This window comes from Lagenorhynchus albirostris, chromosome 16, assembly GCF_949774975.1.
Source record: "Lagenorhynchus albirostris chromosome 16, mLagAlb1.1, whole genome shotgun sequence".
NCBI lineage: Eukaryota > Metazoa > Chordata > Mammalia > Artiodactyla > Delphinidae > Lagenorhynchus > Lagenorhynchus albirostris.
The window spans coordinates 29,111,929-29,129,343 of NC_083110.1; the positions used below are offsets into that span (position 1 = coordinate 29,111,929).

At 51.4% G+C, this 17,415-nt stretch overlaps 1 protein-coding gene across 1 annotated transcript in view; it reads right to left on the minus strand.

The window, feature by feature from the left end:
- The window catches only part of KCNMA1 (potassium calcium-activated channel subfamily M alpha 1), a 728,670-nt gene extending 712,349 nt beyond the window's left edge, over window positions 1-16,321 (minus strand). The window contains exon 1 of the mRNA XM_060126951.1: window positions 15,779-16,321. Coding sequence (XP_059982934.1) covers window positions 15,779-16,147 — 369 coding nt within the window. The 5' untranslated portion in view covers window positions 16,148-16,321. The remainder of the gene's footprint in view (window positions 1-15,778) is intronic.
- Window positions 16,322-17,415: the final 1,094 nt, after the last annotated feature.

The window sequence follows — 17,415 nt, forward strand, 5'->3', positions numbered from 1 at the left end:
TTGCCCAGGCCTGGGCACCCTGCAGCCATGGTCAGGCAGCTCCAGAGCAGAAGCAGCACCCGCCCGTGCCAGCCCATCACCAGGCCCGTGAGTCTGTCCAACGCACCAGGGTCCGGGGAGGAGCGGTGAACTGTGGCCCTGGTTACTCGGGCTAGGCCTCCTCACCCAGAACCAGCAGCAGCCCGCCAGCCTCCGAGATCCAGCCCGGCCACTAGGCCTGGCGGCTGGACTGCTGCAGCCTAGCAGGCTGGCCCGGGCTCCCACTACCACTCTCTGGGCAGGCACAGGATGCTCTGCTGACAAACACCTGGGGACAGCAGGGGCCGTGGGAAGGAGCTAACAATAGCACAGCTAGCAACTGAGGACTTCTCCAAATCCTCGGGGTCTTGTTATTCTTTGTTCACGGACCTTAGGAACACTCGTGGGCTGGCACCCGAGCTTTCACCCTTCTCAAAGGCTCAGGCTAAGAACAAGCATAGGGGCCAGGGGGGCCTCCTACGTCACAGTGCTCAGAAGTCATGGAAACAGCCTGCCCTGGGGCCTGGGCCTAGGGATGGGCAGGCTGGGTCCACTTTCACACACACACCCCCACCCCCCGTGGGCTCTCTCTGGCCACCCCACTCGGACCAATTCTCAGTGTTTTCCACCCTTCCTGAATCTCAGGTTCTTGATGTTTCTCTTACTTGTTTGGCCGTTAAGAACTACGGGCCTCGCACTGTATTTTCAATTTCTCGTGTGAGTGTATTATACCCACCCAGCCAGATGCCTAGAAAAGTCACGTGTATGGACGTGCGAGCTGCACACTGCACAATTCCAGGGGCATCATTCATGGCTGGGATGTGAATGGTGCCCCTGGAATAATGCAGTGTGGCTACTGGTGTTGCCAAGGAGGGAATGACGTCTTACACAACCCTGTGTCCGTGGAAAAAGGACAGCCACGCTAATAAAGATTTGTGGACCGACCCATTCGTCTCCGCTACCAAACAGTCTGTGCATGGGGTTTGGCAGGCACAAGGCCACAATGCCCAATGGTCTAGAAAGAAATCCATAATGTGGTACAATAATGTATTTCCAGGCCGTGGAGGTGGAGAGGGGCAAGGAATCGATCTTTCTAAGGGAAAGATTCATAACCACTGAGTAAGCTACCACTACCTCCTTCTCAGTGTGCAGATTAAATTCTCTGTCCCACCGACATTCAAAATGCACTTTATTTATAGCAGACCAGGGAATTCAGAGATATTTATTTGCTTTTCATAGAATTTCCATTATTTTAATAACACAGTTTTGGAGCTTGAGGTATGAGCAAATAGCATGTGGGAATAATAAGGCATCTATTCCACATTAGGATGCTTGGTTCAGAGTTTACTGATAAGCCTTTGCTGGTGGGTGTCAAACTATTTCACTACTCCGCGCTCTTCTGCATATGAGTGTCCCCGTAGCCCCACACGTACCTCTCAAGGTTTTTAAAATACGTGTGAATTCTGCATCCTACTCTGCTAATTTCTTCCATATATGTGTTAATATTAAAACTATGTTTTTATCCAAAACTTCTAGGAAGACTGATACTCAGAAAAATGCCCCGATATGTATTCTGTGCCTCCACCTACCCCCCAGCACAGGGATATGGTATATGTGCCCTGGTTCATAAAGTGCAATCATGTATTATTTGATGTGAATCTCATGGCAGCCCTATAGTTGTGCAGTGAGCAACCTGCACAACTGCACACAGCACACCTGCCTACCAGGTAGAGAAAAGGTGAATTAACCTACTTTCCAGCAAGGGAAACCAAGGCATAGAGAGAGTAAAAGGACTAGATAACCTTTAAGGTTCGTTTCTATCTGGATAGTATAGAACTCTCTGAACTTGTCCAAGGGATCTCACATCTCACCTAGGGATGGCTGCCTGAGTCTCCACACAACGACTCCTCTCCTCAGTCCTATGTCTTCACAGTTTCCTTCACTCCGTGGCAGGGATGAGCTGAGCAGAGCCCACCTACCACTACAGGAGGTGTGACGTATGACTGTAGGTGAACAGTGCAGGGGTTAAGACACATGAGCTCCACTGCCCACCTGCCTGGATTTACACCTGGCTCTTCCCTCACTAGTGTGCGACCCTGCACAAGTCACTCAACTTCTCCACGCCTCCGTCCTGTAAAGGGAGGATGATGATACCACCTATTTCACTGGGTTGTTGTAAGGACTAAATAATATAAAGAGCTTAGAAACTACAAGAACCACAGTAAACACTCAAAGTTTTTTATCCAAAAAAAAAAGTATTATGTATGCCTCAGTCTTCTAATCTGTAAACTGGGAATCATAAAGGTGTTCACTCCACAGGAGTGTGATGTTTAAACACCATAATAAACATAAGAAGTTTTAAAAGAGTGCTTCATGCATAGTAACTACTTTCAAGAGTTTATTAATTTTTTTCCCTAAAAAGCCAGTTACTCCAGTTCACATAGAAAGACTCAGCAAAACAAAAGTGCCAGTAAGTGTGGAGATCAATGCAATGTCTGAAGAGGGAGAGAAAAGGCCAAGAGAGAATGTTTGAGAATCAGGTGCTGTTTTCTAAAACAGGTGGTAGGGACTCCCCTGGTGGTCCAGTGGCTAAGACTCTGTGCTCCCAATGCAGGGGGCCCAGGTTTGATCTCTGGTCAGGGAACTAGATTCCGCATGCTGCAACTAAAGATCCTGCATGCCACAACTAAGACCCAGTGCAGCCGAATAAATATTTTTAAAAAATAAAATAAAATAAAACAGGTGGTAGACAGGCTGTACTAGCAATTACAGCTCTCTTTTTTATATAAATTTATTTATTTCACTTATTTATTTTTGGCTGCGTTGGGTCTTCACTGCTGCGCATGGGCTTTCTCTAGTTGTGGCGAGTGGGGTCCACTCTTTGTTGCAGTGCGCAGGCTTCTCATTGCGGTGGCTTCTCTTGTTGTGGAGCACGGGCTTTAGGTACGCAGGCTTCAGTAGTTGTGGTGCGCGGACTCAGTAGTTGTGGCTTGTGGGCTCTAGAACGCAGGCTTAGTTGCTCCACGGCATGTGGGATCTTCCCGGACCAGGGCTCAAACCTGTGTCCCCTGCACTGACAGGCAGATTCTTAACCACTGCGCCACCAGGGAAGCCCTACAGGTCTCTGTTTTAAGCGAATTCTTTCAGAGGTCAGGAAGCAAAGAGAAGCAGGGATGAAAAGTCACTGGTGGGGCAGGTCGGAAAGAACGGAAGCGCTCACTTGCTGGCTTCTCTTTTCACCATTAAAATTGCTGTCAAGCCTTGCCTAGCATTTAAAATAGCATCATCCCTGGAGATAGCTGTTTCAGTTTCATTACAGTCTGTGTTCATAGAGTACAAATAGAAACCTTCGTGATTTTATTAGTTTCCATGCAACTCAGGAGAGATCTGCATGATGACATTTCAGCTCCTGACTTACAGAAGGGACCAATTAAGAACAGAGTGCTTGCATTGCCTGTCGCTGGAAAATGAAAAGCTTCCCAGAGTTTTCAAAAATCTCTGTCCTATCTGGTTCATGGCCATAAATCAACTGTTTGGTCCTGCAGATACAAAAACTACGGTCTTAAAATTTTAGTCCATTTGGTAAGGAATACTTGCAGGATGTCTGCACCCTCAAATAAGAATTAAACTACAATATAGAAAATCTAAGGAAGTATTTTTTGTCTGGGCCTCGTCAAGTCCTACCATCATCATCAGTTTGCTCAATAACACCCAAAAACTACCTGGCACTCTGTGGATCTGTGAAGTGTTAACGTAATGTAGCTGTGACAAGTTGAAATTTAATACATGGCTCCAGTAGCATAATCTGATTAATGTTATATAACCTAAGAGACTATTCAGCAGGTCTGATGTGCTAGCTGCTTACGATTTACAGGAGAGGCAGGTATTTCAGAAGTTACTGACCCCATCAGATACCCTCTCCTTTGCCACAGAAACTGTGGTCATCTTATTGCTGATTTTGGCAGCTGGAGTGCTTCGTGGAACAGGGCTGTGATGAACATTCTCGCTCTGGGGTTGCCTTTTGGGGTGAGTTAAGGAAAAGCATGAAAGTAAGTGGATTTGCATGACTTCCTCTTTAATCAGATGTTTCTTTTTATTCCCAACCTCAACAAAGCCAACCTATCATAGTGTACTGTTTATAGTCTAGTCTATAATCCAAGACCTTTTCAACCTTTCCCCCAAACCAGAAATTAAAATTAAAACCTCAATAGTGGTGTGGCCATGTCATTAGAAGTAATAGCACAGGGACTTCCCTGGTGGCGCAGTGGTTAAGAATCCACCTGCCAACGCGGGGGACACGGGTCCGAGCCCTGGTCCGGGAAGATCCCACATGCCGCGGAGCAACTAAGCCCGTGAGCCACAACTACTGATGTCACAACTACTGAGCCTACTCTCTAGAGCCCGTGCGCCACAACTACTGAGCCCACATGCCACAACTACTGAAGCCCACGTGCCTAGAGCCCATGCTCCACAGCAAGAGAAGCCACCACAATGAGAAGCCCGCGCACCGCGACGAAGAGTAGCCCCCGCTCACCGCAACTACAGAAAGCCCGTGCACAGCAACGAAGACCAAACACAGACAAATAAATAAATAAGTAAATTAATTAATTATTTTAAAAAGTAGTAGTAGCACAGTCACAGAAAACTATTTGAGTTGTTTTTTTTTCTTAATGACAAGTGTGACTGTATCTCCAATGGGGCCCCTGTCCCCAGACTGTAATTCTTAAATATGCCGCCTCATCGAAATCAGTACGGAAGTTTTGGGGACATGTCAATCAGATTTCACTCTTGGGATTCACAGAGGCACCAGAACTACTCCCTGGGCCCACTGCCTTGAGTAAGTTAGTCTTGGGTTCTTTATCAGGTAAAGATAATAGCTCTGAAATCTGATTGAAGAAATGGCTGTACATTGAAATCACTGAATCAGAGAGCACGTTACATATGACAAAACTGGGGCCCAGAGACCATCACTTGCCTAAGATACCGTAACTACTCATATGTCAAAATCAAAAATCCAGTGGTCCCTTAACTTCACATACCATCAAACCAGACTTGATGGGCAGAAACGCTGTTCGATCTGTTCTGCTCTCACTGTGGGTACATCTAAATCAAACAAGCACCACGGTGAAGAATGTGTCTGAAGATAATGAAAATCCATCTCCAGGAAGTAGGGTTTAGAGGGACTTTTTTTCCTTTTTTAAAAAACTGTAATTGTGGTAAAACAGACATACCATAAAACTTACCATCTTAACCATTTTAAGTGTACAGTTCAGTAGTATTAAGTATCCTCATATTATTGTGCAGAACCTTTTCATCTTACAAAACTGAAATTCTCTATCCATTAAACAACCGCCCCCCGTCTCCCGCAGCCCCTGGTAACCACCATTCTACTTCTGTGTCTGTGCAACTAGGTGCCTCATGTAAGTATTGTAGGATCACACAGTATGCGTCCTTTTGTGACTGGCTTAGTTCACCTAGCATAATGTCCTCCAGGGGCATCCACGTTGTAGCACACGTCGGAATTTCCTTCCTTTTCCCAAATGGATAATATTCCACTGCAGGTAAACACCACATTTGTTTATCCATTTATCCATCGATGGACATTTGGGCTGCTTCCACCTTTTGGCTATTATGAAGAATGCTGCTATGAACAGGGATGTGCAAGTATCTTCTTTTGGATATGTACCCAGCCGTGGAATTGCTGGGTCATATGGTAGTTCTATGTTCAGTTTTTTTGACAAACCACCATACTGCTTCCCCCAGTAGCTGCATCATGGTGCATTCCCACACACAGCATACCAGGCCTCCAATTCCTTCACATCCTCGTCAACACGTGCTGCTTTCTGGGTTTTGAGGTAGTAGCCATCCTGGTGGGTGTGAGGTGTCCTTTTTTTCTTTAAACACCTCTCTGTCTTGCCTACATTTTCTACAGTGAATATATATACACTTAGGACTAAGGACACAAGTGTAAAACACAAATTGAAAGAGAGATCTTACAGGGAAAATAGGGTTGCACACGAACTTAAGAAATGGGTTTCTTTTTTAAGACAGGCAAAGTATTGACTTCTCTTACGGGTTCAGCTCGAGACACCATTCCTATACTCTTCAAGAGTCTTACCACCTGGTCAGCTGTGGCTGCCACAACCTATGAGGGAAACAGCCGTAATTTATGGGTAGCTAAAGCAATTCCTCTAAGCACTGGGAGGAAAGTGCTCCCAGGTGCACAAAGAAGAGAAACAGTGTATTAAGCGGTGGCCAGCTAACGTGGGTCATGAAAATCCCCGGCCCTCAGATAAACCCTTTCTTTCATCTTCCAAATCTTTCCTCCGAGCCTTCAGGGCCCTTATCTCTGAGTTCTCCATTGTCTACTCATTGCCCATCTACTTTTTCCCCTTCCAGAGCCACAAAAAGTCTACTTTCCAAAGTCATGTAAAGGGAAAACAAACTCATGCGGCAATTTCTCCCAAAGAGAAGAATTCTGCTCCTGCATAAACACGTACTCGAAGAGGAAGAGCCCCCAGAAACCTTATAACCCCTGGTGTCTGGGCCACAGGGCCACACAGGCCCCACGCTAGCAGTTCATTAGAGGGAACTCACTTGAAAAGCTAAACTCTTCCAAAAGGGAAAGCACTCTTCCCACTGGTCTTTATATAATGCTAATGCTACACACCCTGGGCATGAGGTCACTTGTCATGATTTATTCATTAAGACAAAGGGGAAGGGACTAAAAACAAAATCCATCCAATTACGCATTTATCCAGCCTCCAGCTCCCAGACGAGAAATTCTACTTTTCTTTGTGTCAACATCTCCCTCTCCCCCCTGCCCTCCCTCACCCTCCCCTCTTGTATGTTCTCTTTCTTTTCTGGTTTCTTTCTGCTCAGCAAAATAGGAGAAATGGCAGCAGTAGTGTATAGAAGCCCAGAGGAGACGAGATAAGATGAGCAGTTGGAGAGGAATAATCTTCAACTCTAGGAGCAGCTGTATTTAAATGATCCAAAAAGAAACTCACGATCACTGTCTGTTCTCTCTCTCTTGGGAAGAGCCAACACCTAGAAAGCAGAGTCCAATGCAGGCTTCTTAACAAAGGATCTGCACTCTACATACATCTGGATCCCTGGTACTGCCCCCAAATCACATCTGCTCTCGGCCAAGCCCAGCACTGAACTCTGAAAGAAGCTGAACTTTGGAATCACTGGGCACATTCCAGTGACAAAGAGGCGACCCAATGGCTCAGGGATGGCCAAATCCTCACCCACAGCTTCTGACAAGACCTGACACATTGCACAGGACAAACCACCAGAACCAAGAGCCAGGATAGGCTGCTGTGTAAAACCTGGGGAAGAGGGCACGGAGAAACCTCACCGCCTCCGGGGAAGGAGGACATCGGGCAGTCACGAGAGAGAAAAAGAAGGTGGCTTGCACGGTAGCGACACAAGTTAAGGGCGTTCTACATCTCAAGAACATTGCTGACACTTAAACCCCACCCAGCTCTGGGCCTTCTTGGGCCGGATTTAGAATTTGAAATCTATCACCTACCAAGACATGTTCTGTGTGTCCTAGAAACAGCCGAGAAGCAAAGAGGGGTTAGTGCAAGGAGAAAGACCTTTCCATTCATGCTTAGGTGGGTTTGTGCCCCATGGAATGGTGGCCTCGGAAGGCCATGAACACCCCAGTCCCCTCTGGAGATGGGGCCGAGGGCTCCCAGCACTGGTGCTGGGGAGGAGGTAGGACCCCGACCCCAAAGCACCTTTCTGCCCCTATGATGTCACAACTCCACGTGCTTCTCAGCTTGCGAGATCAAGCCTCTATTTGTTGTCCACTAACCTGCAAACTTCAGTCCCTCTGCTCCTGGACTTGGCGGGAATCACCAAGAAAGAAAGGAAATCAAGGAAAGGATAAAGAGCAGAAGGAAGGGACACAGCGTTTCTGTTAATTACCTTTGAAATGCCCAGCGTCAACCGGATCTGGTCCCCGGGAAAACCTGGTAGGGAGGCCAATGAAACAGCATAAAGAATACCAAGTAAATGAGATGTTTTAAATAATTTCGCTGTTGGCCACGTAAAGAAGCATTAGTCATACAGGTAATGAGATCTTATAGGGAGACGGTTCAGAGGCTCGGCTTGACAACGTGAAGTATACCCCTTCTGGACCTGGAGTGCCAATTACATTTCCAAATTGGCAATTAGACATAATGCCCCAAATAATGCCAAAAACAAAGCAGATTCCATCTTCAAGCAGCCATTCTTTCAAAGCTGTCCTTCTGCTCCCTGCCTGACTCATCCACCTCATGGACAAGTGCTCATCGTGAACAAATTCTTCTTACCCACCGGTCAGGGGAGACCGGGGTGGCATGAATAATTAAAATCCAGAAATGACTCAAGCCTATCCCTTTCACCCAGAGTTTCTCCATAGCGTCTAACAAATTACCCAAAAGAGCAGCAAAATGTATTTGCACCTACAACATTCCCACGCAGCCTCCCGCAGATCACTGTGGAAGGGCCCTCCCAACATATATCTGTGCTTGTATTTACATGACTCAGTTCCTGCCCTCAGGGGGTTTGCAGGCAACTTGGAGACCAGACATGAGAAGATAACTGAATTTTTCCATCCCTTCCATCAAACAAACTGGGTCTTATTTTTATCCCTAGCACCTAGCTCGGTTCCTGGAACAGAGGATGAACTCCCTATGTAATAAAAGCCAAAACAACAACACTAATAACCACAAGATGTATTTGAGGACCTACTGTGTGCCGGGCATCATGCTGAGTCCTTCATTTAGGCTGACGATGCTCACAATAAATGTTTATTCCAGGTTCTCCCCTTTGACGATGGAACAACCCAAAATGCACATCTCCAGGAAAAAGCCCCTGACAGTATGAGCTGTGAAAACCCTGACAGTATGTTGAGAAAAGGAGCTACTTCCAGCTTCATCTGCTGGGATTCTCGAGAAGTACCACTGGAGGGTGGCACAGCACAGTACCGCACGTCTCTCCCCACTCCGTGATCAGGTTTTGAGCCCAATCCTTTCACATCCCTCCACTTGGAAAAGCCCACCGAAGTCCCTATGGAAAATCAGGCTGGCAGTTTTACTGCCTGCTGACTTCAAACACCCCGGAGGGAGCGGCCAACAGCTGGCTTCCCGGAGCATCGCCACAGTGCAGCCCTGGCTCCACCACGAGCCTCTAATTTTGCAAGAAGGTGGTTTGGCTGAGGTGCCATCCGGGACTGCGGAAAGTCCCCTTGCAGCATGACCCACCGGCACGAGGGAGAGCCCACAGCCTGATGGGCGACGCACAGACCACACCCCCACAGATCTGCAGGATGCTGCCCTGGTCACCACAACCCAGCCCCAAACCAACAGCGCTGTGGGTTCCTAGGGAGCAGACACCCGAACAATCAGCTTTAGCAGGGAGCACCCAGACTGAACGGCAGCAACGCGGAGAGGCCTGAGCCGAGTTTTCTCCACCTGGCTGTCCTGGCACAGGGAACCTTCCTCTTCTCATCCCTTCCCACTGCTGAAGAGCTGAGAATTTCCATATTTAAAAATAGCCCTGTCTTCAGAGAGAGACCGCCTGGAGACCGAGGCTGGGACCAGATCCTTGCTTCTCAAAGCATGGTCTGCTCAGCAGCGGCATCACCTGTGACTTGTCAGAAATGCAGAGTCTCAGGCCCCACCCTGGACCTTCTGAATCAGAATCTGCATTTTAATGGCTCTCCAGGTGATTCGTGCACATGTAAACGTGCGAGAGGCCCCAGAAGTAGATGGACTAAGATGCTCTCTGGCCATGGGAGGGAGAGATCTAATACCCCAACTGAACATCCCTTGAGCCTTCTCCCCGGAGTGCTGGGACACCCCTGCCTCTCAGGCTGGGGCCCCCGAGCTTCCTTCTCCGTGTGCCCAGGGCCAGGGTTCCACCCACTCAGAAGCATCTCAAAAAAAGGGCACTCTCTCGATCTGCTCCCTGCTGTGCACAGAAAGGCTGTGTGACTTCAGAGGTCCTGGGGGACGCTGACCTTGCCTGCCCCCCAAGCAGGTCTCATGGAGACCAATGCTCCCCGGAGGGCTCCAGGAGCTGCGGCATCATGGCACAAACACCGCCCTTCTCACCGGAACCACAGAGGAGTCCTTGCAGGGGCTCCACAGCTCTGAAGTCCCAGGAAGGTGGGGCTGGCTGCTGTGATCCGCAGGCTAGCACGGTCACTGCCACTGTGAGCTGGGACACCGCGGTTGCCCACACTGGGAAGGAGGTCCTGGCATTGGAATCCAACACCAACCTGACTGCTTCAGCAGCAGGCTCCTTTTGCCCTGGTCAGAAAGAGATACCCACAGCAAGCACTCTCTGTACCAGGCACACAGCGAATGTCCCCATCCAGGGAAGAAGATAGCGGTGAGCCTTGCCCTTGGAATCCTTTCTCCCCCAGGCCGAACACAAGGGCAGCTCTTGCTTTCCCCCTGATGCATGTTTGGACAAGGACCCTGGGCACCCGGAATAGAGCCAGCGCGTGGCTTGCAGTCACCAGTATCCTCCTAGGAAATGCTATAGAGTGGGGTCCCTGCGAGTACCTACCCCAAAGAGCTGAGCTCTACGAGGACCCCCGGTTTACAGATGAGGAGACTGAGGCACAAAGCGGTGACGTCCTTGCCCAAGGTCACAGGCTGACTTCTGGGTGCTACATGGCGAGCATGACACCTAGGCCCTGCTGCTCAAAGTGAGCACGGCCAAGGGCATTTTAACCAATTCCTCTCCCTTGGGACTTCTCCCAGAACATGACGTGACTCTCCAAGGTGGGGGTTGCAGATATGCCCTGACTTACAATTTTGTTTCACAAGGTAACTGCAAGGGCAAGTGCTCCACAGAACACACTTGGGGAAATACTACTCTGGAGGCGATCAGGGTAAAGCTGGTCTGAGTAGAGAGCACCCTGGCGGGGAAACTGTTCCATCGTCAGGGGAACAGGTCTGTGGGCTCTGGACTGGGGAGAACAGGGGTGGAATTCATCCTTTCTCAAGGGACATTAGATAGCCACACCTGCCCACAAAACCTTCCACTTTTGCTAGGTCTGCAGCTCCTGGAGCCCCACGATGGCAATGCTCATCCGCTGACTTGCCCGCCATCAGAGCACTAGCCATCCTGCCAAGCCCTCAGCCGTGGGGCCTTCCTAGGCTGCCCCTCCCCGGCCTGCCAGCCTCGCAACAGCCAAGAGCTATGAGCCCAAATCTCAACCTGACCCTAACGGGTTGTCTGACCCAAGGACAACCGACTCCAGGGCCTAGAGGTCCCTTTCGGTTCAAAAGTTTTGTTTGTTGTAGTCTGTGCCCTTCCAGGGCCAAAAGTTCAAGGAATCAAGGAGAAAGTTTAAAACCTGCCACTTTGTGGAGCTATGATAGCTCCCATTTACAGGCCTGCTAAGTGCCAGGCGTTTCCTGGGTGCTGTATACCCAGCATCGTCACTCCTTATAAGAATTCTACAGGGGCTTCCCTGGCGGTGCAGTGGTTGAGAGTCCGCCTGCCGATGCAGGGGACACGGGTTCGTGCCCCGGTCCGGGAAGATCCCACATGCCGCGGAGCGCCTGGGCCCGTGAGCCATGGCCGCTGAGCCTGCGCGTCCAGAGCCTGTGCTCCGCAATGGGAGAGGCCACAACAGTGAGAGGCCCGCGTACCGCAAAAAAAAAAAAAAAAAAAAAAAGAATTCTACAAAGTAAGCATCGTTACGCTTTTCTTACATGTGAAGAAGCCATGCTTAACAGGGCTGCCAGCCACAGATGCCCAGCTAACAAGTGTGGAATCCATGATTTGCACTCGGGTCTGTCTGACTGCAGCATCTCTACGGAAGTGTGCATTTCCACAGGGGGAACCAGGAACAAGAAGCAAAAGTTCTCAGGACAAGGGAAGGTCACCTGGAACTCCCCTGTGCCTGGGACCTGAGCACTTCTCCAAGGCCCCCCCTAAGTGATCCGAAGGAACATCTTTAGTTCGTCCGATGCAGACTATCTCCAGGATGAGATGAGGCACGAGGGCCAATCTGGAATCAAGAATTCTGAGGCACTGAAATTTCCAGCCCTGATTGGATGATGCATCAGGCCAGACCCTGGGTAATTACCAAGCCGTAATGGGATCTGATGTTTATATTAGTCACGAGTCTAACAGAGAAAACGTGTTGTTTTCTCAGACACAGCCGTGGAGACAAACCTCCATAATTCATTATATGCAGACCAACCTTAATCAATTCCCAACTTCTACAGGGAGGACAGCTCCACCTGAGAGCAGGATGAGTCTATGACCCATAGCAAACCACAGCTCCATAGGAAGCCGGCCTCAGCTTCCCCAGGCATTTAAAGAAAAGCAGACTGTGGGCTGGAGGAAGAGCAGAAGATGGGAATAAAGACACATAAGCACTCCGAGGCTGGAGAGTTACAGAACATGTTCTGAGCTAGAAACTTTACCCATAGATCACCAACTCCTTCTACTGGCTTCCACTGAGTCCCAGAGCAGGAAGGGACATTAGCACTCACAGAATTCAATCCCACATTTTGCACACCAGGAAAGAGACCAGAGAGGTTAATCTACTTCTTCAAGGTCACAACCTTCTTCAGGCTGCCAGAGCCGCTCCTTGTTCACTACAGTCTACGACTGGCTTAGACCTTGAAACGTCACGGCCAAGTAAAGAGAGGGCTCTGATGAAACCCAACAGAGAAAGAAAAATGATGTGAAAAAGTACAGCAAAGAATATAGTACTGGAATGACTGTGCCCAAATTCCCAACTGGGGGAAAATGGGATTCTCCTTCTTCTTTATTTCCTAAAGAAATCCACATAACTATTCTTTTCAGAAGAGTAAAGTCATTCACGATTTGAGATTCGGAGGCCTGAGGAACTAAGGATGAGATGCCTCATGAGGTACATCCAGTTTCAGGTTCCTTTAATCAGAAAGGATGGTGCAGTCCCAGAGGCCAAATGCTTGTGATGCTGGAGCTCCTGCTGAAACTTATTCCCCTAGAATTTCAGATGCTAAAAAGACCAGCCTTCCTCTGGACCCTAGCTCCGGGTCAAACCATCTTGGGGCTGAACCAGGATCAGGGTGAATATATCTGAGGGCTGGTAGAATACTAAAGAAAAGCAGCCTTAGTTTGCTTGAGAAACCCAACACTAAATTAATGATTCCAAACTGAAGCCAAATGCATTCTTCTGAACAGTGTCTTGATGACTACCAAATACTTGGAAAGCAAAAAGAATGAAAGACAAAAAACAAAAAAGAATGATTGCAGTAAAAAATACAGACCTCAAGAGTAGAAAGAAAAGCTTATAAAAGGCCTAAGTAACTACTACTGGTCAAAATGAGATGGCTACACACACTGTTTAATTGAGCAAATCAAGGAGCAAGTATTAAGAGATTCTGGGCATGTTTTAAAGGGGACTCTAATGGTACCAAAAGTGACATGATCTCATTTTATACTGGCCTCACATCTTCCCAACTAACTGCAAGCATCTCTCATCCCAGATGATTCTTTGTAGAAAGTTCCAGTTTAGTCAACTCGGCATGTCTTGGAGCTACAAAATATAGCCTAATATCTAGGGGTTGTTTTTTTTTCTAACGATCATTGCCAAAAACGTATTTTCTTGAGAAAACTTACAGAGGTTATGCTTGGTCATCATTTAAGAAAGAGACTCTTTATGTGAACGATCCAATCAGCATTTCATCAGAAGCAATGCAGTAGCACTGATGTACCCCCTAGAGCAGAAAGACTTTAGAAGCTGTGTTTAAAACCCCAGGATCACAAAAACACTGAAACTTATTTTGACTCACTGAAAAAAAAGTTTTCATTATGATCTAGCCTGCCCAGTTCCTGAAGGATAAGGAGATCGTTAAAAAGTTCCCCAAAATCACTCAGTGTAGAAAACGTCTGAGATGCATGCAACTACAAGTTCTACCTCTAAGCGTAGCACGGAATCTCAGTAAAGGAAAAACACTCACAGACTAAAGACTGGTGGGGAGACAGAGGAGAGGGAATGTGTGAATAAGAAGGCTATATGAATAAGCACTGGTCAGGAGGGCTAGGCAAGGGGCTGGGTCTAGGGGGTCTCGGGGTTAGGATTTTGCTTAACCTAATGGCTTCTCTGGAATGTGGGTGGTTTTGCACCTTGACAAGTAAGGAGAAACTGCTATGGCCAAGAAGGTAACTCCAGAGAAAACTGACGGACTAACATCTGGAGGTCTCCGGAGAAGTAGGAGGAAGAGGAAGAGAATGATGGTTTTTATTTTTCTCCCTTATTTCCAACACACCAGTATTTTCCAAAACACAAATGTGCTACCACAAAACACAGCTGAGCTCCAGCACCCAACACAATGTATAATTAATGATCAGGAGAGAGAGAGAGAGAGAGAGAGAGAGAGAGAGAGAGAGAGAGAGAGAGAGAGAGAGATCGCGAGCTTCCCTTCACCCTTGTGTGTCACCCATAGCCCCCATCTTACCTACTCCCTCCCCGTAGCAATTAAGGAGGCTGCTACAAGTTGCTGTGCCCCGTGGAAGTTTGAGGTGTCCTCGGATTAACTTTATTAGAAAAGGTGTGAGCATTCCCACCGATATGTGCCATGGCCTTGCACTGTTCCCTATCCCCCTTTGAGCTTCCCTCCCTCTGAAAATGCTGGCGCTGGTTAGTCCCCTAGGTTAAAAATTAGTCAAACAGAAAACAGCTTGGTCACTCTTTTTTCCAGTTCTTTCTTTTTTATCCTGCAGTTTTCTATGAAAAACTGCCTGCCACCTCTCACCTTCAGCCAGTGGGGGGGGGGGAGAGGACATCTCTAGGGACATGACGGCGACAAACCAGGCAGTCAGCCTAGCAACCATACATAAGGTGTAGTGAGCCTCGGTGCTGGTGGGCGTCTCTGCGCCAGGAATAGTTTAAAGCCGACATCCAGCCACCTCAAAAGCGTCGGGGAGGAGGCTCGCGTGAAAACCTCGGCCTCGGCGGGCTCTCGGGCGGACCTCCCCTCTAGCTCCACGCTGCCGGGGGCATTTCCGGGGACCTGAAGGCGGTGGCAGGGGGGCGAGAATACAGATGCCGAAGAACTTGCGGTGGGGGTGGGGGTCTGCTCCAACAGTAGGAGAGGGAGGGGACATCAGTTTTGCGACCTCGCCACATTCCTAAAGTGGCAGCATCCGCGGGTTGCCTCCAAAACTGGGATGCATCTCCCCAACTTTCTCTCGCCCCTCCAGGTCCCCCGCACGTCCTCTGGTCATGTTCCTCCCCTGGGATTCCCTAGTCCAAAAGATGTTCTCCCTTTCTCAAAGGATTTTCCTGCCCTCCTGATTTTACGAACTCATCTCCCCAACAGGTTTCTAAAGTGCGGGCTGACGTGCTCCCCCTCGCCCACCACAAGGAGCCGAGCCCGGGCAGGTGAGCCGCGCGGAACACGCACCGAGCGGCCCCCAGCTTGCTCGGTGCCCGCCGAGTCGGCTCTCCCTACCTCCCATCCCGGCCCCAGCCGCAGCCACAAACAACCCTACAATAAACAAGGGGACGGGATTTGGCGTCCGCGTCCCGAAGCGCACCGGTTGGGGGCAACTCCTCACCCCCGGCGCGCCGCCCGAAGCCCCAACAGGCGGGCGCCAGGAGAGCGGAGGGAAGGGAAGGCGGCGAGGGGAAGGCAGGCAGGGATGGAGGGAGGCACGGCGCTGTGAGAAGCGAGGAGGTGGGCTGCAGGGGACGCCGAGAAGCGGCGGGGCTGGCGCAGGGGGGAGGCGCCGGGGCGCGCGTTACCTTCGTCTTGCCCCCGCAGTGGCAGCAAACGGTCCACAGGTACTTGAGCGTCCGCCAGAGCAAGATGATGAAGAGGCCCCCGAAGAAAGTCACCATGGAGGAGGCCAGGAAAGCCCACCACATGCGCTGGCCCCGGCTGTCGCACGGCACCTCCATGGTCACTGGGATGATGAGCGCATCCATCTTGGGCTCGTGGACCGAGGACGAGGAGGAAGAGGAGGAGGAAGAAGAGGAGGAGGAAGAGGAGGAGGAGGAGGACGCGTCTAGGCTGAGAAGGTTCGCGTGGATATTGCCACTCATTCTAAGAGTGCTGCCTCCGCCGCCGCCGCCGCCGCCGCTGCTGCCGCCGCCGCCGCCACCATTTGCCATAGCTAGCAACGGGCAGCCGGCGCAGGGGCTCGGGGGAGCTCCTCCCGCCGCCAGCGCCACCCCGAACACCCATCAACAGCCATATTGCTGCTACTGCTGCCGCCGCCGCCGCCGCGGAGCGCGGGGAGGGGGCGGGGAGGCGCCTGGGCTCGGGGAGCTGTGCGCGACCTGGCGGGGTGCGCGGAGATATATACAGCGGGCCGCCACCGCCGCCCGCCCTCCCCCCGGCCGCCGGCCCGCCCGCCCAGGGGGGAGGGGGACGGAGCGCGCGGGCAGCTCCCCTCCCCGGCCCGAGCCCCCCTAACCCCGGGCTGCGCGGGCCCAGAGCGCCGAGAACGAGGGGGCGCTGCGGTCCGCCCCCGGGCCCGCCCCGGCTCTGCTCGCCGGCCCGGTTGCTCTCCGCGTCGCGTCGCGCCGCGCCGCCTGTCCGCGGTGCGCCACGCGTTTGCGCCGCGCTCCGGCCCGGGACCCCTCCCCGCACGCAGCCCGCGCAGCTAGCCCGCCGCTCTGGGCTTATTAGGTGGCGACTCGTTAATAATGCCTCATCAGCCCCCTCCCGGGCGCCCCCGCGCCAGCCCTCCTCTCCCGGCTGCGCTCGGCTCCCGCTCGCCGCCCCGGTGTGCGCCGGGCCCCGGCAGGTTCACCGCGCCCGGCCCGCCGCCGCCGCCGCCGCCGCCGCTAGCCCATGTTCCCGGGATCCCCGAGCCGCGCCGCCACGCCGCTGAGCCTCCTCGGCCTTCGCTCGATCTTCCTCCCCGCTTCCTCAGGCTCCTCCTCGTCGCCGCCCGAGCCTCTCCTGCGCGCGCCCCGCGCTCCCCGCAGCCGCCAGCAACAGCAGCTGCAGCAACTGGAGCGGGCGCGGGCTCAGGCCGCCCGAACGGGAGGGGAGGAGGTTCGCCGCGCTGGCTCGCCTCGGCCCCGAGCTGGGCAGGGGGCCGGCAGACCCCTTGGCGACGGCCTGGCACGCACCCCTGAGCCGCAGTGCGAAAAGTAGAGAGCCCCAAATCCAGGCGCGGGACCTGACACCTCTCTCCAAGGTGCTGCGCCCCAGCCGAGCGCCCTGGGGGACCCGAGGAGGATGGCCGGGCGCCCGTGGCAGGCCATTTTTCCCAAAGGAGCCCCCAGTGGGGAGGGGAGAAGTGACCAGCTGTTGCTTGCACAGGCCGGACGCCCCAAGCTCCTCGGGCTTCGGGAGTGAGGAGGACCCTTCTCCAGGATACACACCCTCGTTCGACCCCTACCAGCCCCTGTCGCTCTTCCCTGTCGCC